Source organism: Crinia signifera, chromosome 1 (assembly GCF_055691185.1).
Source record: "Crinia signifera chromosome 1, ASM5569118v1, whole genome shotgun sequence".
In the NCBI taxonomy this organism is placed as follows: Eukaryota; Metazoa; Chordata; class Amphibia; order Anura; family Myobatrachidae; genus Crinia; species Crinia signifera.
This window is the reverse complement of record NC_139217.1, coordinates 308,666,362-308,693,287: the sequence shown is the minus strand read 5'-3', so window position 1 is coordinate 308,693,287 and position 26,926 is coordinate 308,666,362. Positions and strand designations below refer to the sequence as shown.

At 45.3% G+C, this 26,926-nt stretch overlaps 1 protein-coding gene across 8 annotated transcripts in view; it reads left to right on the top strand.

Annotated features, from left to right (window-relative positions):
- The window catches only part of PRUNE2 (prune homolog 2 with BCH domain), a 307,490-nt gene that overhangs the window by 196,095 nt on the left and 84,469 nt on the right, over positions 1 to 26,926 (top strand). For all 8 annotated transcript variants that reach the window (XR_014474498.1, XR_014474497.1, XM_083186134.1 and 5 more), the window contains exons 10-11: positions 10,384 to 10,445; positions 15,536 to 15,736. Coding sequence is in view for 6 of the 8 variants with exons in the window: in XM_083186134.1 (XP_083042260.1) it covers positions 10,384 to 10,445; positions 15,536 to 15,736 (263 nt within the window). In the remaining 2 variants the exon portion in view is untranslated. The remainder of the gene's footprint in view (positions 1 to 10,383; positions 10,446 to 15,535; positions 15,737 to 26,926) is intronic.

The following is a 26,926-nucleotide window of genomic DNA, read 5'->3' as shown; positions in this document are numbered from 1 at the left end:
TTCTGAGTCCTGCCATGCACCCAACTGGTATTTTTTGGTCACATGTGAGGCATTGCCGTACTCTGGAGAAATGGGGGCACAGATTTTGGGGTGCTTTGTCTCCTTCATTCCTTGTGAAAATGAAAAATTTTGAGCCAGAAGTACATTTTTGTGTAAAAAAATGTATTTTTTTCATTTTCACTGCCCAGTTGTACCAAAATTGATGAAACCCCTGGGGGTTTGAAATGTACACTATACCCCTAGATGAATTCCCTGAGGGGTGTAGTTTGCAAAATGGGGTGACTTGTGGGGGGGTTCCACTGTATTGGTAATGCAACATAGCACCCACCATTCATTCCACCAAAATCTTTGCTGCAAAATCCAAAAATCACTCCTTCCCTTCTGAGTCCTGCCATGCACCCAACTGGAATTTTTTGGTCACATGTGAGGCATTGCCGTACTCTGGAGAAATGGGGGCACAGATTTTGGGGTGCTTTGTCTCCTTCATTCCTTGTGAAAATGAAAAATTTTGAGCCAGAAGTACATTTTTGTGTAAAAAAATGTATTTTTTTCATTTTCACTGCCCAGTTGTACCAAAATTGATGAAACCCCTGGGGGTTTGAAATGTACACTATACCCCTAGATGAATTCCCTGAGGGGTGTAGTTTGCAAAATGGGGTGACTTGTGGGGGGGTTCCACTGTATTGGTAATGCAACATAGCACCCACCATTCATTCCACCAAAATCTGTGCTCCAAAATCCAAAAATCACTCCTTCCCTTCTGAGTCCTGCCATGCACCCAACTGGTATTTTTTGGTCACATGTGAGGCATTGCCGTACTCGGGAGAAATTGGGGCACAGATTTTGGGGTGCTTTGTCTCCTTCATTCCTTGTGAAAATGAAAAATTTTGAGCCAGAACTGCATGTTTGTGTAAAAAAATGTAATTTTCCATTTTCACATCCCAGTTGTACCAAAATTGGTGAAACCCCTGGGGGTTTGAAATGTACACTATACCCCTAGATGAATTCCCTGAGGGGTGTAGTTTGCAAAATGGGGTCACTTGTGGGGGGGTTCCACTGTATTGGTGCTTGGGGGGTCTTGCTAATGCGACATAGCACCCACCAAAAAAACACCAGAATCTGAGCTGCAAAATCTAAAAATCACTCCTTCCCTTCTAAGTCCTGCCATGCACCCAACTGGTATTTTTTGGTCACATGTGAGGCATTGCCGTACTCGGGAGAAATTGGGGCACAGATTTTGGGGTGCATTGTCTCCTTCATTCCTTGTGAAAATGAAAAATTTTGAGCCAGAACTGCATGTTTGTGTAAAAAAATGTAATTTTCCATTTTCACATCCCAGTTGTACCAAAATTGGTGAAACCCCTGGGGGTTTGAAATGTACACTATACCCCTAGATGAATTCCCTGAGGGGTGTACTTTGCAAAATGGGGTGACTTGTGGGGGGGTTCCACTGTATTGGTGCTTGGGGGGTCTTGCTAATGCGACATAGCACCCACCAAAAAACCACCAGAATCTGAGCTGCAAAATCTAAAAATCACTCCTTCCCTTCTAAGTCCTGCCATGCACCCAACTGGTATTTTTTGGTCACATGTGAGGCATTGCCGTACTCTGGAGAAATTGGGGCACAGATTTTGGGGTGCATTGTCTCCTTCATTCCTTGTGAAAATGAAAAATTTTGAGCCAGAACTGCATGTTTGTGTAAAAAAATGTAATTTTCCATTTTCACATCCCAGTTGTACCAAAATTGGTGAAACCCCTGGGGGTTTGAAATGTACACTATACCCCTAGATGAATTCCCTGAGGGGTGTACTTTGCAAAATGGGGTGACTTGTGGGGGGGTTCCACTGTATTGGTGCTTTGGGAGTCTTGCTAATGCAACATAGCACCCACCATTCATTCCACCAAAATCTTTGCTGCAAAATCCAAAAATCACTCCTTCCCTTCTGAGTCCTGCCATGCACCCAACTGGTATTTTTTGGTCACATGTGAGGCATTGCCGTACTCGGGAGAAATTGGGGCACAGATTTTGGGGTGCATTGTCTCCTTCATTCCTTGTGAAAATGAAAAATTTTGAGCCAGAACTGCATGTTTGTGTAAAAAAATGTAATTTTCCATTTTCACATCCCAGTTGTACCAAAATTGGTGAAACCCCTGGGGGTTTGAAATGTACACTATACCCCTAGATGAATTCCCTGAGGGGTGTACTTTGCAAAATGGGGTGACTTGTGGGGGGGTTCCACTGTATTGGTGCTTTGGGAGTCTTGCTAATGCAACATAGCACCCACCATTCATTCCACCAAAATCTTTGCTGCAAAATCCAAAAATCACTCCTTCCCTTCTGAGTCCTGCCATGCACCCAACTGGTATTTTTTGGTCACATGTGAGGCATTGCCGTACTCGGGAGAAATTGGGGCACAGATTTTGGGGTGCATTGTCTCCTTCATTCCTTGTGAAAATGAAAAATTTTGAGCCAGAACTGCATGTTTGTGTAAAAAAATGTAATTTTCCATTTTCACATCCCAGTTGTACCAAAATTGGTGAAACCCCTGGGGGTTTGAAATGTACACTATACCCCTAGATGAATTCCCTGAGGGGTGTACTTTGCAAAATGGGGTGACTTGTGGGGGGGTTCCACTGTATTGGTGCTTTGGGAGTCTTGCTAATGCAACATAGCACCCACCATTCATTCCACCGAAATCTTTGCTGCAAAATCCAAAAATCACTCCTTCCCTTCTGAGTCCTGCCATGCACCCAACTGGTATTTTTTGGTCACATGTGAGGCATTGCCGTACTCAGGAGAAATTGGGGCACAGATTTTGGGGTGCTTTGTCTCCTTCATTCCTTGTGAAAATGAAAAATTTTGAGCCAGAACTGCATGTTTGTGTAAAAAAATGTAATTTTCCATTTTCACATCCCAGTTGTACCAAAATTGGTGAAACCCCTGGGGGTTTGAAATGTACACTATACCCCTAGATGAATTCCCTAAGGGGTGTACTTTGCAAAATGGGGTGACTTGTGGGGGGGTTCCACTGTATTGGTGCAACATAGCACCCACCATTCATTCCACCAAAATCTGTGCTGCAAAATCCAAAAATCACTCCTTCCCTTCTGAGTCCTGCCATGCACCCAACTGGTATTTTTTGGTCACATGTGAGGCATTGCCGTACTCGGGAGAAATTGGGGCACAGATTTTGGGGTGCTTTGTCTCCTTCATTCCTTGTGAAAATGAAAAATTTTGAGCCAGAACTGCATGTTTGTGTAAAAAAATGTAATTTTTCATTTTCACATCCCAGTTGTACCAAAATTGGTGAAACCCCTGGGGGTTTGAAATGTACACTATACCCCTAGATGAATTCCCTGAGGGGTGTAGATTGCAAAATGGGGTGACTTGTGGGGGAGGTTCCTAACTTTTAGCACTTATGGTGCCTAGAAACCTACATGGTGCCTAAAAAAAAATCTCATAAAAAGGAGGCTCCAAAATCAAGTAGGTGCTCCTTCTATTATGAAGCCTGTGGTTTGGTCAACGTGCACACTAGGGCCACATATAGGATATTTTTGAAAACAAAAGAATTGGGGGAATCAATTTTTAGTCACATTTCTCTAGTAAAATCTACTGTATTCGTTAGAAAAATGTATTAAAATTGAAACTCTGCAAAAAAAAAGAAATTTTGAAATTTCACCTACACTTTGTTTTAATTCCTGTGAAACACCTAAAGGGTTAACAAACTTCCAAAATGCTGTTTTGAATACTGTGAGGGGTGCAGTTTTTGAAATGGCATCATTTATGGGGGTGTCTCACATACAAGTCCCTCAAAGTCACATCAGAACTGAACTGGTCCCTAAAAAAATCAGTGTTTGAAATTTTCATGAAAATTTGAGAATTTGCTATTCATATTGTAAGCCTCCTAGTGTCCAAAAAAATTAAAAGGAAGTTGAAATAATGATGGAAACATAAAGTAGACATATGGTCTATGTTAGTTATTAACTATTTTGAGTGGTATGATTATTTGTCTCACAAGCAGAAAATTTAACATTTTGCAAATTGCAAAATTTTCCATTTTTTCACGATATTTTGGTATTTTTCACAAAAAAACACAGACTGTATCGACGAAAATTTACCACTAACTTGAAGTACAATGTGTCACGAGAAAACAATCTCAAAATCACTGGGATAAGTAAAAGCAAAAAAAAGTTATCCCCACTTAAGTGAGACATGTCAGATTTGAAAAAAAGGGCTCTGTCATGAAGGCACAAACTGGCTCTGTCATGAAGGGGTTAATGATGCAGCAAGATCATCATAAAAATGGCAAACATTTCGTAACAAAACAATGGCTCATTGTTTTTCCTTAAACGGTTGCCCCTTTTTTTCCTACTCTTTATCTATGTTACTAAGACAGAAAGTGAACACACTTCCACTGATCACTAGATGTTTGTGGGGTAACCTGACAACAGTCAGTGATCCGCAGTCACATTAGCTAAAAATTACCTGTCCAGAGTACTGTTAGAGTTAGAGTTTTCCTTGCTGTCTCCTCGTATCTACGGCATCCTCATGTGGGACCCCTGACTTAATGTGTGTACCATGCATCTTCCTCTACCATCGTCCGTATAGTAAGGACATGCCACTGAGTGTTTCCTGAGGAGATTGTGATATATATACTGCTGGGTTCATCAAATATCCAGTGTGACAGAGTCTCCCAAGAGGCAAAAGGCACACTTGAAAAAAAAATTGTAATTAATCTACATAAAATATGCATATAGTATTGAATTCATGCAGATATAAAAATCTGGGCAGGACAATGAGAATCGCAAGTTCATGGCAAGATTACTGGTGTCACCAGTACTTTCTTGGGGCTTAATCCTTCGAGTGCCAACATCTTTGTAAGAGATGTGAAAAATATCCAATTAAAATACCAGTGTCACTCACATTTGTTATACAAATCCAAATAACAATGTGTAAAAAAGATTGTATTTCCTATATAAGATAAATATTACAGGACATTATGATGAATAAAAATGTTTGCTTGGCAATTTTCACACCTTATTTTGACAAATTCACTTGGCACACAAACGGTTAATTGACCTGCAATTTTCCAGTTGGTGAAAACATTTTTAAACATAAGTCATAAAATGGGAATATGAGAGAGGCGGAAACATGTACAAGTCTCTGACGTCACTTCCGGTTTCTGTGCAGACACGGACTGGCATTGTGCACTGAAACCTCTGCCCAAATGCTAGTATGGTATTCCTAAGCTAACAGTATTACGCTTCATGGAAATTCACCATGCAAGTGACATTAAAGCTGTGGAATGTCACTAGTGATCCCTGTAATACCTCCAACCATGATGCTGTTAATAAAGCCATGGGAACCATGGGCTTAGCTGTGGAGAAGCATGTGTATTCCAGTATTCACAAGGTAATGGCACATGAAATTTATGTAGCATTACATGTATTTTATGAACACAAATGCCGGTACTTGTGTATTTTGGCGGCGCCCATCGCATCGCATACCATAAGGCATACGATGGTATGCGATGCGACGCGATATCGCGCGATGCTGTACAATGTCATACATTTTTAAAATTGTATGACATTGTACATGGCATACAATGCCATACAATGCGATGCGACGTGATTAAACATTGTATAAGCACCCTAATGGGTGCTTAAAATTTGAAATGCACCCCCACGCCACCCCCCCCCCCCCCCCCACTATAAACGTGAACCCGAAGCGTGGCGAGCGCCGCGAGCTCGCGAGGGGCGGCGGTACGCGTCCTCCAACGTTTTCATACCCCCACTATCCACGTCGGCGTGGAGTTGAAAATAGAAAGTGTGGCGAGCGCAGCGAGCCACCGAGCCCGAAGCGTGGCGAGCGCACGCGGATACCTCCCGCGAGGGGACTCCGATACCTGTAAAGGTATCCGTGTCCGCTCACCACGCTTTCTAGTCTCAACTCCACGCCGACGTGGATAGTGGGGGTATGAAAAGGTCGGAGGACGCGTACCGCCGCCCCTCGTGGGCTCGCTGCGCTCGCCACGCTTCGGGTTCACGTTTATAGTGGGGGGGTGGCGTGGGGGTGCATTTCACATTGTAAGCACCCATTAGAATGTAAGAATGTAAGAATATGAATGAATATGTAGATACGGTGCCTATAGGCTTCCTTTCGCATCCCCCACCACCCCGCGCACCCCCGCCGATCCGCGTGCCCCCCCGCCGATCCACGCTGCCCTCCCTCACCTGTGTCCGGCAGCCTCCTTCTGTGCTGCCCAGACCAGTGACCTCCTCCTCCCTGCATCGCTTCTGGGTGCAGGGAGGAGGAAGTGGAGCACTCACTCACAGACAGGTAAGGGTTCAGGGAGGGAGGGGGGGCCTGCTGCACATCGCAGGCCATCGCTTTTGCGTTAATAATCACAAATGTTACTGCAAATGTGATTATTAACAATGAGAATGCCGGCGATGTGCTGCGGTGGTTATTAGAGAATCCTGCCTACAGCCTGTAACATGGCAGTTAGGAGCTGATTGGCTTGACGTTTATCTCTCTTCATCACCCTTGCATTTATCTCATTAAGGCTTAATACATCTGCCCCTCTGCTTGTCCCCTACTGTACCAGTCTCTGTTCTACCTTGTCTGTTCCAGCATTTGCAGTAATATTTCATCCCTAACCCTATCTGCACCATCCTCTCTGCCCTTGAGCTTCTGTGCCAGCCACTTTCTTTTTAAATATGCCTTCCACTCTGCCCTACTATATCCACTCCTTCACCATTCCTCTGTATTAGTGTCTCTCATTGTCTTCTGTCTGTGCTATTTTCTCTCCATCTGTCCCCCTTTTTGTGTTCTTGATATTGATACCCCTTTCACACAGGGTTGTCCACTTTCACACCAGCCTAGTCCCTGCATTTTCTCGTGTGAGGCGGGATAGATAATGCGGGTAGTGTGAGATGGGGGCTCTGTGTCCCCATAGCAGCTGGCATCAACGGGTGTGGAGGCACCCAACAGCTCTCAAAGGTTTAGTGACCCTTTGTATGTACAGCTGTCTGTCCATCTGTCTCTTTGCTCCCTTGCCATTTTGCTTCTGTATCTCTACATTGTATGTGTACTTTTTTTCTCCCCCTTTGTATGTCTGTGTCTCCATTTACTCTCTTGCCCTAGAATGTTGTCATGGTGGTGGCTGTACTCTGCTACTAAGTGATGGGTGCTATGCTGAGAGGAGTTCTGAGCCGGAACCGGAGCTAAGGAAGGTGCAGTCAGTGCATTGTACAAGGGCACACTACAATGAAGGAGATGGCATTCCCAACTAGGTGGCACCAACAAAAATCTTGCATAGGGCATCAAATTGGTTGACCTGAGTCTATCTGACTCTCACCCTGAATTGAATTTTTACTTACAGGATCTGCCAGACAGTCATACAGATTGCAATCATGTGGGATTAGTGCTAAATGCCCTGCAGTGTTCTTTTATATTAAATGTGTCCCTTCAAATTTTTTTGGTAAACATTTGCAATTACTGGCATTGTCTCATCCACCGGAGGAGATTAAAAAGTATTGTTGTTCCTTGGCACGCTGAAATGTTGAGCATAACTTTGGAAATTCTTTCCAGCTTAGCCAGTTTATACTTTACATTTTTTCATGTGCAAGATTGTTGGCTTGTCAAAGAATGAACTTTTGTACCACTATGTTCACGTGCCGCATTTTCATTATATCTTTTATATTTAGAAGGCCACATTTGCACAATTGTTTTCATTTACTGATACTATCCACCAATCAGAGAGGCGACAGGAAATACCTCAGGAATGTCATGTCTAGAGACAGGATTATATGCAACATAAAAAGCTTGAAATATGCATGCAAATATGCATGAAAAATACTTAAAATATGCATAAAAAGTGTTAAAATATGCTACATTAAATAATAAAAAAAGTAATTTTTAACTTATTTATTTAAAAATCAGGATACAATTAGTTGCAAATACACCTCAAAAATAGGCCCACAGCTTCTGCAGATGTCTAGTGCTGTACACAGGATTTTTTTTATCCTGGCTGCTACAGCATACTGCAGCGTCCAAAGCTCTTCTTGCATCAACTACACGGACCCTCATCTCCAGTGCAGATGGACCAAATGTCAGCATAGGGTGTGAGGGCGGCGCAGTGGAAGGCTTGCTCCCTGCGCTGCATACTCACGGCATTTGCCCCACGCCGCGTGATGTCACAACCCTTCCGCCCACCTCCTCTGCTGCAGAAATCTGTCTCTTGGTGTAAAGTCCCAGGCCAGGTGCAGGCAAAGGTTCAGGAGCTTTGTAATAGCATCCTCCCCGACTGACTTTTATCAACATGGATTGGCAGCCTAGAGCAGTGTCAGACATAGCGTTCATCCAAGGTTCCCCACACTGTGGACATATTGCCCCAGCCTGCACACTCTACCACTACCTGGCCAGCAGCAGCAGGGCAAAGCAGTGCTGTGACTCACGGGTGGAAAGGGGGCAGGGCCTAAAATATGCACCTATCACTAGATTTTAGGTAAAATATGCAATAACCAGTGAGAATGGGCAAAATATGCATATGCAAATGCATATAATCCTGTCTCTAGTCATGTCAATTTATTTATTTTTTTGCTGGTTCCCAGAAGCCCCAGTACTTTACGTTGCCCAGCGCCTACAATGCTGTTAAGAAAGCCCCATATATAAAGCTATAATTACTTGAGACAAAACTGCAGGTCAATGATGTGTATCAGTATGTTAATTGTCCGTGGTTCAATTTACTGTTAGTACCATTTGTTTTTCTTGAATGACTTTCAATATTTGAATTTGCACAAAGAGAAAGAAGACTTGCGTTGGGGGCACTAGTAGCAAAATAGGATGTAGTGGATTATTTAATTATTTAAAACTTAACATTTATTAGATGAATTTAGAAAAAGGTCCTATAGTACCCTCTCAGTTGTTGGTCCGAGCCGGGTATAGGAATTGAGGAGGGAATATAACGATATAAGTGGAATATCGTTATATTCCCTCCTCAATTCCTATACCCGGCTCGGACCAACAACTGAGAGGGTACTATAGGATCTTTTTCTAAATTTATCTAATAAATGTTAAGTTTTAAATAATTAAATAATCCACTACATCCTTTTTTGCTACTAGTGCCCCCAACGCAAGTCTTCTTTCTCTATGTGCAAATTTATGTTGTTTCTGACTTAGGGGAGCAACTCCTACCCTACCTAACCTGACAGCTTCTTTCAAGCTTACTAATTTTGGGTATAGGAGTCTACACTGCTTTTTCATTACTAAAACGTACATTGTACCATTAGACAGTGATCCAGTGCGAAATCACCCCACTTATATCTTAATATTTGAATTTGTATTGTATGTAACATGTTTAAAAATAAGCATGCAAAAATCTATTTTAAAAGAAGGGAATTTTTAAAATATACGACGGTCGCCGCCCATTGAATGATGCCAAAGGCTCATGCATATGTAAAGGTGCCTCAGAGCAACCTTACAGATGCATGTCTGCTCAGAGGGAAGTAGGGAGGCAGCTGACATCCGGTGATTTCAGCTGCCCGCCCCCCACCTGTCCATCATACCTCATTAGCATGAGAATGCCCAGCATTGTCATGGGAACACCCATGAAGTGCTGGGCATTCCCATATGGTAATGGGGCAGCCCGCCGCCTCCCAACCACAAGGTTGCTTGTAAGCAACCGCCGAACAATTTGTTTGCTGTGGCCATTTGCAACAAGCGCATGCATATTCGCAGAAATGCGCATGCGCATCAAAGAAACATCGATCCCCGTGCAAACGAGCCTCTTGTGCGAAAGGACCTGAATATGTTCCAGTATGTAGCTGTCATCACTGGTGTGAGATCCATCTGCCCAATCTCTGTGTATTATCGCCTATGAAGAGAGATAGGGGTTTATTTACTTTTTTCAGTTCTGTTGAAGATTGGATGTTGCTATGGTCAACCAATCAGGATCTACTTATTTATTTAGCACATTGTAGAATCTGATTGGTTGCCCATAGCAATATCTCATCTTCAATAAAACTTCCATATCCAAATCAACTCCAAAGTGTCTATCCCATTTCTGTATTGGAATTGATTACAAGTCGCAATTTAAACCCTTGTTGGATGCCATTGGATTGATCCAGGGTGATTAACCCCAGTTCTTTATTCTGCTAGTGTACACATTCATTTGTGTTTATGGATCATGTTATAATAGTATAAGCACGTTTGTTATTGCATATTTCTTGTTACCTTGTCATTCGGCGTTTTGGATGAACATCTATCTATGCAATTATTAGATGCACACCTTAATTTTATTGCACACTTCTCTATGTCACTTTTTATAGCTGTACAAAGCAAGTAGATAACACATCTTATGCAATGCTCTTTTTATTCAGATCAGTAATATTGGATGATGTGGGCATGGACATCGAATATGACGCAGCAGAAATCAGACCAGGTAGGAGTGGCACGCACAGTACCACGTTCTCTATTATCATTCATACGACAGTTCTACTGTGTATTCAGTGATTGAGGTATGACTATTGAAGTCACATTGTTAGAGAGTGGTGTTGATAGGCTTTTATTTTTAGATATGACAAGAAAATCATCTCTAGTTCCGTGTGTGATAAGAAAACCAGCAGTTTTTAATTTCACAGTTTTTAATTAGGCTGTGAAGAAGACTGTAGCTAACATCTCTCAGCCAGCAATTGAGTTGACTGAACATTTCTGTAAATGAACGTCATCCCTCATACATGCAAAATGTAAGTGATCTTGTATGTTCTTTGCAAGATCTCCCAACTCTACATAACCAATATACAGATGTAGCGCCGCTCATCCCGCGCCAGGGCTCGCCAGACCACCCCCACTGGCGAGTGGACGCTACATCTGACTTGGATGCGCGTCCCAGTTTCCCGTTGGAGGGGGACGGGAACCCTGCCCATCTCCGCTTCAGGGAGATGGGCAGGGTTGGGGGGAGCAGGGAGTTGGAGGAACGTGTTGGGACCAGGGGAGAGGCGGCGGGGACCCGGGGTGAACTCCGTTGTAAGGGGACGCACGCGCGGGAGAGGCTGGCAGGGGATGGCGACTGGCGAATCTACCGCCATCCCCTGCCTGAATGAGGGATGCTCCATCTGTACCTATACATATAGAGGGCCTCTCAGCCAGCTCAGGGAATCCCTGCTCGTCTTCGCTTCAAGGCGGCAGCAGGCTCCATCAGAATGGGGTGCGCAAGCGTCTCGTGCATGCGCGCCACCTTCTGGCAGATGCTGCACACCCGCAATTGGGGATTTTATCACCAGGAGCAGCTCTAATGTAAGCTGCTCCATCTGTAAGTGCCAGCTTTCTAATGAGAGCTGCTCAATATGTAAGTGACAGCTTTACCTCAGGCATACATACACCCATATAAAGTGGCAGCTCCTACCTCTGAGAAGAGGGGAAAGGCCACGTTGCAGCCCTCCACTCATCAACAGCCACTGTGTTCCTGATCCCGGTCTCCGCCGCTGCTGCTCCCGACTGCTGGTCTTTGTACCTGCTGCAGGGTGGGCACATGTGCAGTATCGTCCACGTACTGCGCATGTGCAGAATCCGTTTTTTATGGGCTGACACTCAGCATCCCATATAGACTCGAGGCGTCCCAGAGGGAATGAACATCTCCCAATGGGACTGCCTTGGTTGACTGGCAGGTCAGACGTCCAATAGGAAGTCACTGCCAGTCACAGTGAAGCCAGAGCAGTCTCACAGACTCTCATAGGTAGAGAACAGTCGCAGATTTTACCTGGTGGGGCTGCAGCCCATAGGTATAAACTGCCAATGTATACCCATCAATGTTGTAAGCACAAGAAAAGCTGTAACATTTGATTTGATTTTGATAGAGAAAATATATTCACTATTTATAAATATTATACCTTCAAAACCTTGAAAATGCTGACAAACCATATGATATAGGCATGATCAATGAAGAAAGGTTCTACCAGATTCCCAGGGGAATAAGCAATCAGCCAGCTAGGAGGGACGAGTGCTGGCAGCAGATACTATCATTAGTGTGTATTTTCAGAAACCCTTGAGCTCTACACATTGCTTTTTGACAGTTTCCGTTTAAAGGGACCTGTTTGGCAGGAAGGAGCCTGCACATTGAAAGCTATGGCTGCATCTACACATTCCTGTTTAGCAGGATGGTTACTCAAGAGGATATTTACACGAGCCTGCTGCATCCTGCTAAAACGCAATGGGGAAATTTACTAAAATGTGTATTCTACTTCACATGTGATGTTGCTATGGGCAACCAATCAGAAGCTACGGTACTTGTGTAGTTTCACAGCGGCAGTTACGTAGTTAGCATAGTGTCCCTGTCAGAATCAGTGTAGTGTTCCCGCAGCCAGCCTAGTCAGTACATTTGCGGCTAGCCGGAGCTTACGTAGTTAGCGTAGTCAGTCAGCGTTACGCAGTTAGCGTGTAGTCAGCAACGTACGTACCTTCGTGGCTAGCTGGAGCTTACGTAGTTAGCGTAGTCAGTCAGCATTGTGTCACCACTTATAAGATTTCATCAGTTATGGCTGCTGAACCATTAACCATCTTCAACCAGCCGCAGATGGAGGAGGAGTCAGAGGAGTTTTTCCAACGCCACCACTTGCTGCCAGAGACACAGACCTGTGTCAACGAACATCCTATCAGGCTCAATGTAAAGTAGAAGCTGTTGGAAGAAGGTCAGTCTCCGGGCTGCACAATGGTTTCGCGGATGTCACCTGACATTTCTGACCCTTCTGCGGTTCATATTTTCGTGGGTGGAGGAGCTGACAAGCATTTAGTTTTGTGAGTGCCACCTCAAGATTTCGAACAAAACCGCTGTTATATATAACAATCTTATGCGGGAGGCGTGTACCCTTGATCTGATGTTCAAGCCCCAATGATGGATTGGCGGACCTGGCAAAATCGTGAAGGTGGACCTGTTTGTCCAGCGTAAGAGCCACGTTGGACGCATCCTACCACAGCAGTGGCTCTTCGTTGGGATATCGCGTGAGACCGGTGAATGCTTCATCACACCAGTGGCCAGCCTTGATGCCAAGACCCTGATGTCTGCCATCCAGACACACATAAAGCCAGGTACCACCATCTACTCAGACTGTTGGCGTGCGTACAAAACTCAAGAATTGGAGCAGGTGGGGTACCACCTCGTGGGCGTCAACCACCGTTATAACTTCGTGGACCCAGACACTGGGGTCCATACCCATAATATCGAGAGGCTTTGGGGCTCCTGCAAGTGGAGGAATAAGAGGCAGAGGGGCACTACACGCCAGTACCTGGACTCATACTTGCAGGAACTCATATGGTGCAAAACCCTAGGGGCGGAGGATGCTTTCCTGCGCATATTACATGCACTAACTCTTGTACCAACTGCAGACAAAGCAGCCGATGCCGAGAATGACTCAGCTGCGTCAACATCAGTTGCATCTGGAGGGGCTGCTGTGTCGGGACCTTTCTGGGACTTGTTGTTCTACAGTATTATTTAACATTGCTCATTGTTTTTCTTATTTATTGTTTAGGTCAGTAAAATCCATTTGACAGTTAACACGTGTCATCATTATTGTTTCAGATGGATGACATGACAGGTGTGAATGTGCTCCTGAAACACTCTCACTATCCACACCAGCCCGAAGCGTGGCGAGCACAGGGCACCCCGCGAGAGGACGCGGAATACACGTCAAGTAATATGCGTCCCCTCGCGAGGCTCGTTTTACGCTGCACTCGCCGTGCTTCAGGCTCGGTGGCTCGCTGCGCTCGCCACACTTTATAAAATCAATTCCACGCCGACGCGGATAGTGGGGTATAAACTGGTTGGGAGGACCTCCACGTCCCTCCCCCCCCCCCCCCCCCCCCCCGGGGCTCGCTGCACTTGCCATGCTTCAGGCTGGTGTGGATAGTGGGGGTTTGAAATGGAGGCATTTGCCGGTATGTAACATGGAGCACTGGCAAATGCGTATTTATTGTGCATGAGACTCACTTTCACACCGTACCCCCTTTGCACACGAGACACACTCGCGACCGAACCGCTAACCCTGTCCATCTCAATGAAGCGGACATGGGCAGGGTTGCCATATCCTGCCGCAAGATTTACTGAGACGCACAAGCGTATGAGACGCTTGTGCGTCTAAGGCAGATGGATTGCCTCTCCGCCGACGCCCGCATGGTCGCCTCTCTGCCGGCATCTGCCAGCGCAGGGGAACTGGGTTTTTACCGGTGCTGTGTGAGAGGCGCTCACTAGGGATGCCGGGGACAGAGCTGCAGCATGCGGGGACACTACGGTGACTACGCTGTCTGAGGGGGACACTATGCTGACTACGTAGGGCTGCTGTGGGGACACTGCGCTAGGCTGCCATTGGGCTACGCTGACAGGGTAGCGTAAGGTGCCACTGTGAAACTACAAAAGTACCAAAGCTATTTATTTAGCACCCGCTAGAAGATAGTAGACAGGATCTGATTGGTTGCACATAGCAACCTCACATGTGAAGTAGAATACACATCTTAGTAAATTTCCCCCAATGTGTAGAAACAAGAATACATCCTGCTAAACAGGATCCTGTTTGACTGCTTCCTGAGGAATTACACCACTAATTGTACACCCCCCCCCCCCCCCTTTCAAGAATATGCAAGTGTCAGATACAGGCAATTTGCATAAGATTATGTGTGGCACTTTTTGTAAACAGGGACAAAATATCTGTATGTTTTATGATGTGCAAAATCTCAAATGTCATGCTCAGATATCCCTTTGTTAGGCTATTCTAGCATGATATTATTTGTGGCTTGTATGTCTCACATAGACCTGAGGATATCATGGTTGTGGACATCATATATTCTGTGCACCACAGTAAGATGTAAGGATACTGCATACTTTTTGGTAATAAAGGGAATCACGGAATATCTGCACAAATTGTTCCGCTTACAGAGAACTTATTTTAGAAACAATACATGAAAGCAGAAAGGAAATATATGTGTGTGTACAGACTATATATATATATATATATATATATATATATATATATATACATATATATATATAAACAGCTGTGTGCCAATATACATGTAGCTGTGTGCAGGCGCATATTCGCATATGTGCAGGCCTGCAGTGCGGGCACCTTCTCAGCCTTGCATAGTCACTGCAAAGGGGGGGCAAGAAGGAGGCGGTTCTCGCCCAGTTCTCGAAGCAGGAGGCCGCAAGTCTATGTCAGCAGAGACTGCGAGCACTAGAGAACTAGACCATGGAATGATTTCAGACCCGCGCACTAGCCTGCAAATGGATGTATATGCAAATCATCTATTTGCAGTGCGAAGGGTGCGACTGATGAAGGACATTCACGCGTCTGGCGGGTGGCATTTAAAGGTTTGCAAAGCAGTGAACTACCACTGCTTAGCGTGCCAACCAGAATCAGACCCTAAGTCTCTTGGGCACTCATTATATAGTGTTGCAGTGATGTCATAATAAATCACACATAACATTTGTATATAAGTGTGCCTTTATAGAGCATCAATGTTAATTCCTTACTGTTTTTTTAGAACCTCCAAATTCATTGGATCTGAATGGCTCCCATGCCAGAAAAATCAAGCTCACAGCACCTAACATTAACCTGTCGCTGGACCACAGTGAAGGTTCCATCCTGTCTGATGACAACCTTGACACGCCAGATGAGCTTGACATTAATGTAGATGATCTTGACACTCCAGATGAAGCTGATTCCTTTGACTACACGGGAAATGGTAAGAACTCAGCCTGGCTGCAGTAAATTGATTTATATGTTACTTAGGTTTCTAAATCTATGTTGTAATCCTTGTCTTATTAAATTAGGTGATTTTCATGGGTTAGAGTTGGAAGCAGTGGTGTAACAATGGAGGGTGCAGGGGATGCAGTTGCTATGGGGCCCGGCGGGTGTGTGTGTGTGGGGGGGGGGGGGCGGGGGGGGCTAAGCTAGCAATCCCCTGCACCCTTTTAATTTTTTTAAATAGCGCTGTTGTGCAAAGTGTGACGTGTCCCCAGTGAAGTCCCATCTGTATTAGAATGGAATGAACTTAAGGGGCTTACAGGAGAAACAGAGCACTGGAGGAGGCAGTCCACTCTCTAGTGACCAGTTAGCAGGCATCGGCGCAAAATAGAAGAACAGGCGCAGCACTGTGGAGAACTGCCGATGTGCAGTGTGACCGGCACAACAGTGCCTGCTCAAATGAAGAGCAACTAAAATGGTGCATGGCCTACATCACAAAACGTACCAGGAAAGACTAAAAGATCTTAATATGTATACTTTAGAGCAGAGAAAGGAAAGGGGGGACATGATAGAAACTTTCAAATATATCAAGGGCTTTAACAAGGTACAGGTGGGAGACATTCTTCACAGGAAGAGGAGCAACAGAACACGAGGACAAGCACTGAAACTAGAGGGAGGAAGATTCAGGGGAAATGTGAGGAAGAATTACTTCACAGAAAGAGTAGTAGATAAGTGGAATAGCCTCCAATCAGAGGTGGTAGACGCAAATACAGTAGTACAATTTAAACATGCTTGGGATAAGCATATTGATATCCTTACAAAAAAATAAGGATCAAATATGGTTTGAGGTAACATGTTTAAAAAAAGGGGCAGACTAGATGGGCCAAGTGGTTCTTATCTGCCGTCAAATTCTATGTTTCTATTCTATGTTTCTAATTATTCATAATTGGTTTACATAATTATTAATTAGCAATGTTAATGTTTTGTCACATTGCCAAACAGCTGATGCCTTTATGAAATGAACGAAAGTACCACAAATTCCATGAGAAATCAATTGGAAAATGGGGGTTTGTGTCAGGGTGCTTTTATTTTAAATTTGGTTCATGAGGTTTTGTATCATACTGTAACCCAGAGGTTTCCAACGCAGTCCTTGAGGCATCCCAACAGTCCAGGTTTTAAGTATATCCATGGCTCAGCACAGATGGTTAAATCAGACTGACTGAGATACTAATTAAGGCACCTGTGGCCAAGCATGGATATACTTAATACCTGGACCGTTCGGGTGCCTTGAGGACCGCGTTTGGGAACCTATGCTGTAACCTATAAAGTTCTTAAGGAAACTGCCGGATGGCTGTGCCAATGTAACTTACTGATGGAGCCATTACTTTATGTACAGTGTGCTGCTACAGTGCCAGCTGGGCAGCCGAAAGCCAAAGTCTCCCTCACACAGCACATGTATTACATTGTACAAGCCACTTGTATAACCTTCATTACATGCACCTGGGCAGCAGGACTAGTGAGTCCACGTTTGTTTAGCAGCATTACAAGGGGACCTACATGTGTATTAGCCTAGGGCACCTGCAACCTTTAATCAGGCCCTGCTTTTATGAGCACCGAATAAGTTCACTACCAAAACTGTCTCTTAGTATGTAAAACCCCAAAGGTGTGTGGGTAGACCACACAGCGATTTAAATGCGCGGCCCCACCAGTCTGATTCCAGCGGTGATCAATAACCTGCATATTAACCTTAACTAATGATATTATTTTATATACAATGCAATTAGGTTAAATATTGTGACCTGTAGCTGTTTATTCCCCAGAGGTATCACTATATATTGCACTACTGCCTCTCTTAGGTGTTTGTATCAAAAAATGGTGAAATATGACACAGTAGGCAGGGCCGGTGCTAGGGTGTACAGCACCCTCCTGCAAACTCTATATTTGCGCCCTCCCATATTTCATAAAGGGACAGTGCACACAAATAAAGGGTGTGGTATCATAAGGAAGGGGCATAGCAACACAATAGTACCATTAATTCAATTGCATCATACAATAGCACAAATCAGGGGAAGAGAAGGGAGGACAGATGATGTGCAGGGAGGTAGGTACAGATGCTGGGGAGAGATGCTGGGCAGAGAGAGGGGAAGAGATGGCTGGCAGAAGCTGGGGTCAAGGGGAGGACAAATATTGGGCAGAGAGAGGAGGACAGATGCTGGGCAGGGAAAAGGGGCAGATTCTGGGCAGAGAGAGAGGAGGACAGATGCTGGGCAGAAAGAGGAGGATGACATATGCTGGGCAGAGGGTGAGGGGTCGGATGGTGAGCAGAGAGAGGGGGATCCACTAGGGAGAGGGGGTGACAGATGGTTGGAGAGGGGGTGACAGATGGTTGGTAGAGAGAGGAGGGGATGGATGATGGGCAAGAAGGAGGGAATAGATGCTGGGCAGAGAGAGATGAGTCAGATGCTGGGCAGAGAAAAGGGGGACTGATGCTGGGCAGATAGAGCAGGGGGACAGAGGGTAGTCAGATAGTGGGTTGAAGATACTGGCCAGGTAGAGCGGGGACAGATACTGGGCAGGGAGAGGGGGGCAGGTATTGGGCATGGAAAGGAGGGGATAGATACTGGGCAGGGAGAGGACATTAAGATACTGGGCAGGAGGGGGGACAGGGAAAGGAGGGGATAGATACTGGGCAGGGGGGGTCAAATACTGAGCATGGAGGGGGGGGGCACGTACTGGGCAGGGAGAGGAGGGGAAAGATACTGGGCAGGGAGAGGGGACAGGTACTGGGCAGGTAGAGGGGGACAGATGCTGGGCATGTAGATAGACAGATGATTGTGGGGGAGATTCTCTAAGAATCTCCGCCCCCCTTCGCCGCCCATCGCATATTTAATTATCGCATATGCTGTAACATATGCGATAATTAAGGCAAAGGACAGCTCTTGCGTAAAGAGCTGTCCTTTACGGTGAGAGTCGCCGGGTCCCAGCAGGTCCCGGCGGCTCTCCCCTCCCTCCCACACCCGGCGCTGCTGCGGCTGCGACGGGCTCTCCTCCTCCCTGCACCCGGAAGAGGATCAGTGCAGGGAGGAGGTCACAGGTCCGGGCAGCACTGCGCTGTGCTGCCCGGACACAGGTGAGGGGGGAGTGGGCGATGCGGGGCGGCGGGGGGTCGGCGCGGGGCGGCGGAGGGTTGCGATAGAAGCCCATTGGCTTCTATGGGGCATCGCCAGATTTTTCTTACAGCATCCCAAAATGCAGTAAAAACCCGATAACGGGGTTTTTACCGCATTTTTAGCTTAGAGAATCCCGCCCAGAGAGAGAGAGAGAAGCTGCAGAGAGGCAGGAGCTACAGAGACACAGGAGGCAGGGTGCTAGGTGCATACTCACAGAGGGAGGAAGCCATGCTGAGACTGGAGATCCTCAGTGTTCACAGTTCCAGGGTCAGAGGAGCATGTGATAGGCTCCTCCAATCAGGGCTCTTTTAATCAGCATGTGCCAAGCTCCTCCAATCACAGCTCGGCACATGCTGTCCTGACCCTGGTGCTGAGATTAGGGGGGAGGGGCTTAGCATGCAGTGTTGAAGGTACAGGCCAGAAACTTCCCCTGCTGCTGCTGCTGTCCTCCTGAGTCCCGTCCCCTGCTGCTGCTGTTCTCATCCTGATTCCCTCCCCTCTGCTGCCAGCGCAGTTGCCTGTCACACACTGTGACAGGCGCAGCGGCAGTACCACACATCCAGCACCGCACATCTCCCCCTGCACAGTGCACACCTTGGCAGAGTCACAGAGCAGGGAGAGCGCCTATACAGCACGGCGCCTCCCTGCTTTGCAGGCTCTGCTTAGCGGGTAGCGCTGGCCCTGACAGTAGGCCTGTTGGTAGAGTACACAGCAATATGTTACAATTGTAGTATTCTTACATAATTTCTATACAGAAATGCCCAGATGGAAAATTGGTCTCTTTTTTTTTTCTTCTTTCTTTTGTCTAACTATAACCACTCTCTTGGGTGCACCTCCACGTCTCCAAATTAAAGGAAAACGTTGTTTCCGACAACACATCCTCTATTGTGGAACATCTATCTACCTTAAGGTCAAGGTATATACCTAGTTACTAAACCTTACTGTAAATCCCAACCTGTGCACCGGTCGCCATTTCCACTTCCCCTTTTCCCTTCTAAAAAGGAAAATTGGTTATAACAGGCCATAGATAAAAATGCTTATAGTCATGGGCATAGGAAATGCCCAGCACAGAAACCAGGAGTGCCATAAAGTACTTAGGGGGCGATTCTCTAACACAGAAATGCGGTAAAAACCCTGTTTTTTACCGCATTTCTGAATGTTCTGTCCCCCCTCCGCTGTGTCACCGCTCCGGAGGGAATCGCCAGCAAAAGCTTACCGCAGCGCTGTGTGAGGGATCCGTCACCTCCCTCCCAGCATGCCCTGCGGGCGGCGCCGTGCTCTGCACATGCGCAGATGGACTTCCGGATCACAGACCCGGAAGTCCAGCACCGACGCCGCATCGCAAGGGACAGCTCTTATCGCAAGAAGAGCTGTCCCTTGTGTTAATAACCGCATATGTTAGAGCATATGTGGTTATTAATAATGCGATGCCCGGCGATACAGGGCAGCAGATGTTAGAACATCCCGCCCCCCAGCTCATAATCATAGAAATAGTAGGCACCCAATGTAAACAAGTGTCTCATAAATCGATTGTGCTTATAGGTATCTGGAGTATTCAGCATTGCACAATAGAGAGACAGAGCCAAGCATCACACTGTGGATTAGAGAGCTTGAGAATGCCAGCTGGGCTGAAATGATAAAGATAGGCGGCACCCCATGCTATTAGAGAATCGTTGACACATGAATCCAAAGAATCCAGAGTATCTAAACACATTGCAAGAAGATGCCTCTGGGTTTATTATGAGAGGGTGTCCAGAAAGTTACCTTTGCAGGGTTGTCAGTATGAGTAGAAGTGATATTCAGTAGAAGCTCTGTAGCCATGAGTCCCATTCAGCCTCATATGGCTCGCCTCCATTGCCATGCTTCAGGCCAGGTGCCTTGCTCCATTACCACTGCACAATGTACAGCACAACATTGTCAATTGGTCTACACAAGCTAAAGGCCAACGCATAAATGTTTCGACATGAGTTTCACTTTTTTGTGCCATGTGGAGGACCAAATAGTGTAGTGCGAAACCCGCATGGCTCTCAGTGCTTTGGGCCAGGTGCCTCACTCTGCTACTGCTGAGCTCAGCAGATGTTGCCTTTCCCAATACCAGTCTACGTGGATGATAACGTATGAAGGTCTAATCATTGCCATGTCAACATTTTGCTTGTGTTGACCGTTTGTCAGTGCTGACCCTGTGCATGTCAACCTATTGACTGTCAACCTAAAGAACTAAAGAGAAAAAGAGTGCCCATGGTGCTGTGGTGCACCACATTTCTTATTTTAAAAATTAACTTTTATTTATTATCAATCTAAAAGACTGTGAGGTATAAAAAGACAATTGATAATGAATAAAAGTTAATTGTTTAAATAAGAAATTTAGTGCACCACAACAGGACACGCTTTTTCTCTTTAGTTCCTTGTATTACCTATTGGACCTTATTCTGGTCAGTTCTCAGGCCAGCGTGCGTTCACATGGGGTCGATGGTTTTGCTGATGTTTTTGCATTGCACATGTCCACGGTGACCCATGTACCCAGTCTTGCGAGTGGAGGGCTGGTCCATTAGCATATGGGAACGCCCAGTGTTTCATGGGCATTCCCATGAGAATGCTGGGTGTTCTCATGCTAATGGAGCCGTGATGGACATGCGCAGGGCTAGCAGCTGCCATCACCGGATGTCAGCTGCCCGCCCACTTCCCCCCGAGCGTATACACATATGTAAGGTTGCTCAGAGCATTCTTATATAAAGGATTGCACCTTCTACATCTTTCGATGGACTTCCGACCCTGGGAGGGTGCCAGTGGCATGCGAATGGATGTTTATGTAAAACATCCCTTTGCAGCCAGTGCGAACATACACGCCTTGTGAATGGTGGGCCGGCGTACTATCATTCACAACGCTGGATCTGGGTCACTCGCAAGGATGTGAATTTACATTCGCGAATTCACATACTTGATAAAGGAGTCCACATTACGTGATTACTACCTATGCGATTAACAAATCCAAAACTACCTAGCCTTGACTGTCAACCTATCATTCGGATCCCGTCTGGTTATATGATGCGCATATATGGTCTGATGTGTTTGGCACAGGACCGCACATTGGACCGAGGTCGGAACATGCATGTAGGTATATATATATATATATGAAGGCCCTAGATAACCGCTGCCAGCAATGAAAATGTCCTTCCCAAAATGGCCACCAAATCCTCTAACATTTATATTAACTGTCTTCAATGAGGCGGTGGGTATTTTTGGAGAGACATTTTCATGGATAGATAGATGTGTTTGTGAATTTGTACTGCAGCATGTTTTTTCAATCAGAGGAGCCCCTCTGTCTGGACCAGACCATATACCATTATCCTCTCCAAGCCAATTGGGACCCTCTCAGCTGCTGGTTTCAAAGCTTCGCCTGCTGAGCATTCCATCTTTCCTATCACAGGAATCAAAGCTGGTAAATTTCTGGCTACCGCTAATACCATTTGGACATCCATCCATCCATTAGTTTCAAAGCCGTACCACTTTGAGGACACCTGTTGTATCGTCACCCCCAGGGATTGGAATCCTCTAGCGGCGTGGGGAGCCTCAGCTGGCTCAACATCTGGCCTCCTACAACATCACTTGGGCCATCCACTCACCCAGTGGCCCCACGGCCGTATCAAGTTTGAGGACACCATCTGCAAGTTTGGAATCCCCCAGCTGCGTGTGGTAAATATCAGCCCTGCTTGGGCACCACTGACTTTTCCTCTGAACCAGCAATACTCATGACTAGCTGAGACAGGACACCCCCTTGCCTTGTTCCTTTGCACAAGCCTGGTCCAGACCCATCCCCCAAGTGCTTTTTGCATTGTCTAGTGCGTTCAGTATTTTTTATTCATTGTCAATGCTATTGTATGTATTTCTTTTAATTGATATTACATTTATTGTAATATTCTTCTCATCAAACAAGCGCCACTTCCTTCTTTTTTTACTTTTATCCATTTGGGATTGACAACCCCATCATTAAGTGGCAGCTCTTAGCGGAACACCCCTGGTAGTGCCTGCTCATGCACCTGAGGGAGCACACCCCTTCTCTTTATGTTTTCTCAATCATGCTGGCTGTTAGTTGGCTGAAGAAACTGAATGGCAACCTCTGTGAGAACCAGGCAAATCAATGTCAAATAAGTTGATGCGTAGTATGTCTGAAAATTCGAACTTTTTTTGTATACTACATGTAAGTGGGCAACATGCTCCTTAGTGGTTGGCGATTGGTGCATCTATTTTGCTCCTGTATCGCCTAGAAATGTCCAGCATGGTGATTCCACACACAAGCAAGTTGCAGCAACTATGACCGGAATATGATCATTTGGTATACAGCATGATGGACGACAAGCATTGGGCCGACACCATTAGAAACATAGAATTTGACGGCAGATAAGAATCACTTGGCCCATCTAGTCTGCCCCTTATTAGGTCGACATGGGTTTAGGTCGACAGATCATTAGGTCGACACAAGCATTAAGTCAACAGTCAAAAGGTCAACATGGGGTTTTCCACTGTTTTTTGAGCCAACATGTGCCGACAGGTGGGATTTCATGGCCCTACCATCCACTAAGGCATGGTGGGAGAATAAAATAGTGTGCCGAGCACAGCAAGGCACTAGGCCCGAAGCATTGTGAGGGGATGCGGTGCACTTAAAACGGTGTCCATGTCGACTGTGTCTACACCCGGATCAAAAAAAAAAAAACAGTGAAAAACCCCATGTCGACCTAGACACTGTCGACCTAGACACTGTCGACTTAATGCTTGTGTCGACCTAGTCGATCAACATGCTGTAGACAAAACGATCCGCTACATCTCTATACAGCGCGTTTTTTTTTTATCTCTCTGTATCTCAAAATTGAAAATAAAATTATACTTGTGTTACGCCGAGTAACATAAAAACTTTTTGCATGCATTTTTTATTTTGAATACTGAGTTAAAAGAAAGTGAAGTTGGCTAATCATCTCATACTGCTGTGAGCATTGGCAGCTGGTTTCCATATGATTAATGTTCCTGATTCATCATTTGAGTCTGAAGCTATTTATATTTAATAATGGGCAAAGAAAAATAAGTATTCTTCACAACTGTTGCCATCCTTGAAAGAAACGACATGCCAATAATCATGATGATCTAATCTCTCCAGCATTTTTCAGAACAAAATATAAGAAGCAGCCTAAAGTGAAGTGAATGAGTTTACATTTGTACCCAGGGAGTCGTCCCCCTCCCCCCCCATCATGTTATTGCCCTCTTAATGTTGGGCCTAGGAAATGCCAAATCAGCACCAACCTCCCTTCCCCTCCACCACCAAAATTTTATGATAATTGCCCCCTTTACCTCAACAGTTAGATTTGCAAGTGTCCTCTCTAGGCACATGTCTCATTTTCAATAACAAAAAGATGCAGTGGTCTAATTGCTGGCCCTATATTTTTGCAGTTGTCCTGGCACTACAGGTGTCAGGACAACTGATCTCCAATGCCGGAATGCCCCCTAGCAGCATATACTTATTCTATATTCTTACACTTTTGCCCAGTAACTGTTAGTCCATGGGTACAGGGTCAGCTATAGTGCTATTGGCACCAGGAGTTGGCATACCAGGAGAAAAGAGAGCACACTTTTTTTTTTGCAGGACCAATCCTCCTGAGGGATCCAGTCCTAATTGGAACCAGTGGTGCAAGTTGAAAAAATGCCCTAGTGGTATTGTGCTGCGTGCCAAGGGTGCATGGTGTGAAATGGGCGTGGTCAGGGTGTGGTCAGCGACATGGCCATATGACACGAGCTGGAGTGGCTACATGACAAAAGGGGCATAACCAAATTTGCAGCACCTTTTATTTGCACTCTGGACTAGGTGGTACCAGAGTACTTTGTACTTTGCGATTTACCATCCCTGAGGATATACATCTATTGGCATGGTCATTGACATCTGAATTAAGAAAAAACACAAGACACAGAAGGATTTAGAATTTTGTATATTAATAGATTTGACAAAAGCATTTATACATGGCTGTAACACAAGTTTTTTTTTTTATTTGTGAGTGCAAAAAGAGGCTGCAACCTGAACATAGACATTGAGCATTAAATACATGACCATGGCCAAAGTACAAGACCATCAAGCCGCTTCATCCTCCCTCTCAGCAATATAAACATGTAGCTGAACTTAAGCACACATTAATGTAAATGTCATTATCATCTATTCCTACTTCCATATATAGGGCCTGTGAGGAGCTAGGTAATTGATAAGAAAGGTGTGTCACCACAGGTGATGGCAATCATACATTACCAGGGAAGCCCAGGAACAGAGCATTTTCTCCCGCATGGAGAGGGTCAGGGAGGCAAGCATGGACTTAAGTCAACCAGGTATTGAAAGGTTGGACATGAGCATCCCACCGGGGTGAGCAACCCCAAAGAAGGCAACAAGTGAGGACATACAGCACAAATCAAATAAATATGAACAAAATACAGGTAGCAATTCACATGAAAATATAAATTTTAAATAAATCACGAAACAGAGCAAAGACCACCACCACAAGTATCAAGCAGCATTCAAAAAGTAGTGGGTTGGGGATGCCTACTAGAGCAGTGCCAATGGAGACCTGTTAGGACACGGCTGCTAGCATAGGAGCCAGAACCAGAAGTCCATTCTTAAGAATGTATCTATTGTGTATTTCAACTGAGATACATATTGTTGTATGTACAGTACATTCAAGGCTTGCACACCTAAAGACATGGTCCATATTCAGGAGTAAATGTGTTAGCCATCAATATGGGGGAGAAGTGGTATCAGCGCACATTATGTCCACTTATACTGCTTCTCCCCTATGTAAGACAGCAGCGGCTTGTGCACAGTGACCCTGTATGAATGGTCAGCAGCACTGACTGTTCTTACACCTGCTGCTATCGATTTCGACAGCTGCAGGTGTCCTTGCCCATACACTGCTGCTGTGTTTGCTGCCGAGTCTGCATGCGAGATCTTACACATGCACATTAGAGCTGGCACATGGGCAAGACACGGTGCCTGATCCGTGCCAGGACAGTCGATAGTGGGAGAGTGCTCTTAGCAAAGCAGGTAATTTAATATTTCCCCCTTTTCCTGCAGCAATGGAAACATTGCGCCAATTTGTGGACCCACATCAATGCCATATGGAGGTGAAGCGTTTCCACACACTTAATGAATTAAATGGAATGCTTAATACCTTTACCTCTCAGTACAATATGGATGTGGAGGATTTAAAAAAAGAAATGGAAACACCACAGTGTACTTTTAGAGCTGCAAATAGGCTGTGCAACATGTATCTCACCTAACATACAGTACACAACAGATACATTCTTAAGAATGGGGAGGGGGGACACATCCAGTCACAGCTCTTGTGTTAGCAGTCACATCCTAACTGGTCTCCATGGGCACTGCTGTGGGCGGCATCCCCAACCCACTGAAGTGGGAATGATGTTCCAAAGCATGAAATTGACAGACATTGGGAAAGTTCCATTGTGCATTTAACTTGAAGTGCACACTGTTCAAAGGCAAAGTAGAATATAATTTAAAGGCACTTCCACAGATCTTTATAGTAGGCCTGATCCAGTTGGCTTGCTTGCTTTTGTGTTGCCATGCCTTTTAAGGAATGGGCTGCTCGACGTCCCTTGCCCAGCCATGATTTCACATATTCATTAGGATTCCATTGAGTGCAAGGAGGACCAACAACTGAAATAAAAAGTAGGTCTGCCACATGTTGTACGTGCAATCACAAAAAAAGCTGGCTTAACAACGTTCCAAAAAGCCAAATACACAGGATAAGGCGTAACTGTACCTCGGACACTAAATTTGTGGAACAAATGGGCAGCCTCTTGGAGGAGTTCAAAAAACGTGAATATCCCCAACCTGTTCTTACTGAGGCTCTGGAGTACGCTGGCACCCTAAATCGCAATGAGATCATTGCCAATAGCAACGAACAAGGCCCCAATAGTAGAGCTAAAAAGGTGGACAAATTTAAGGATGGAGGTAAAAACAGATTATGTTT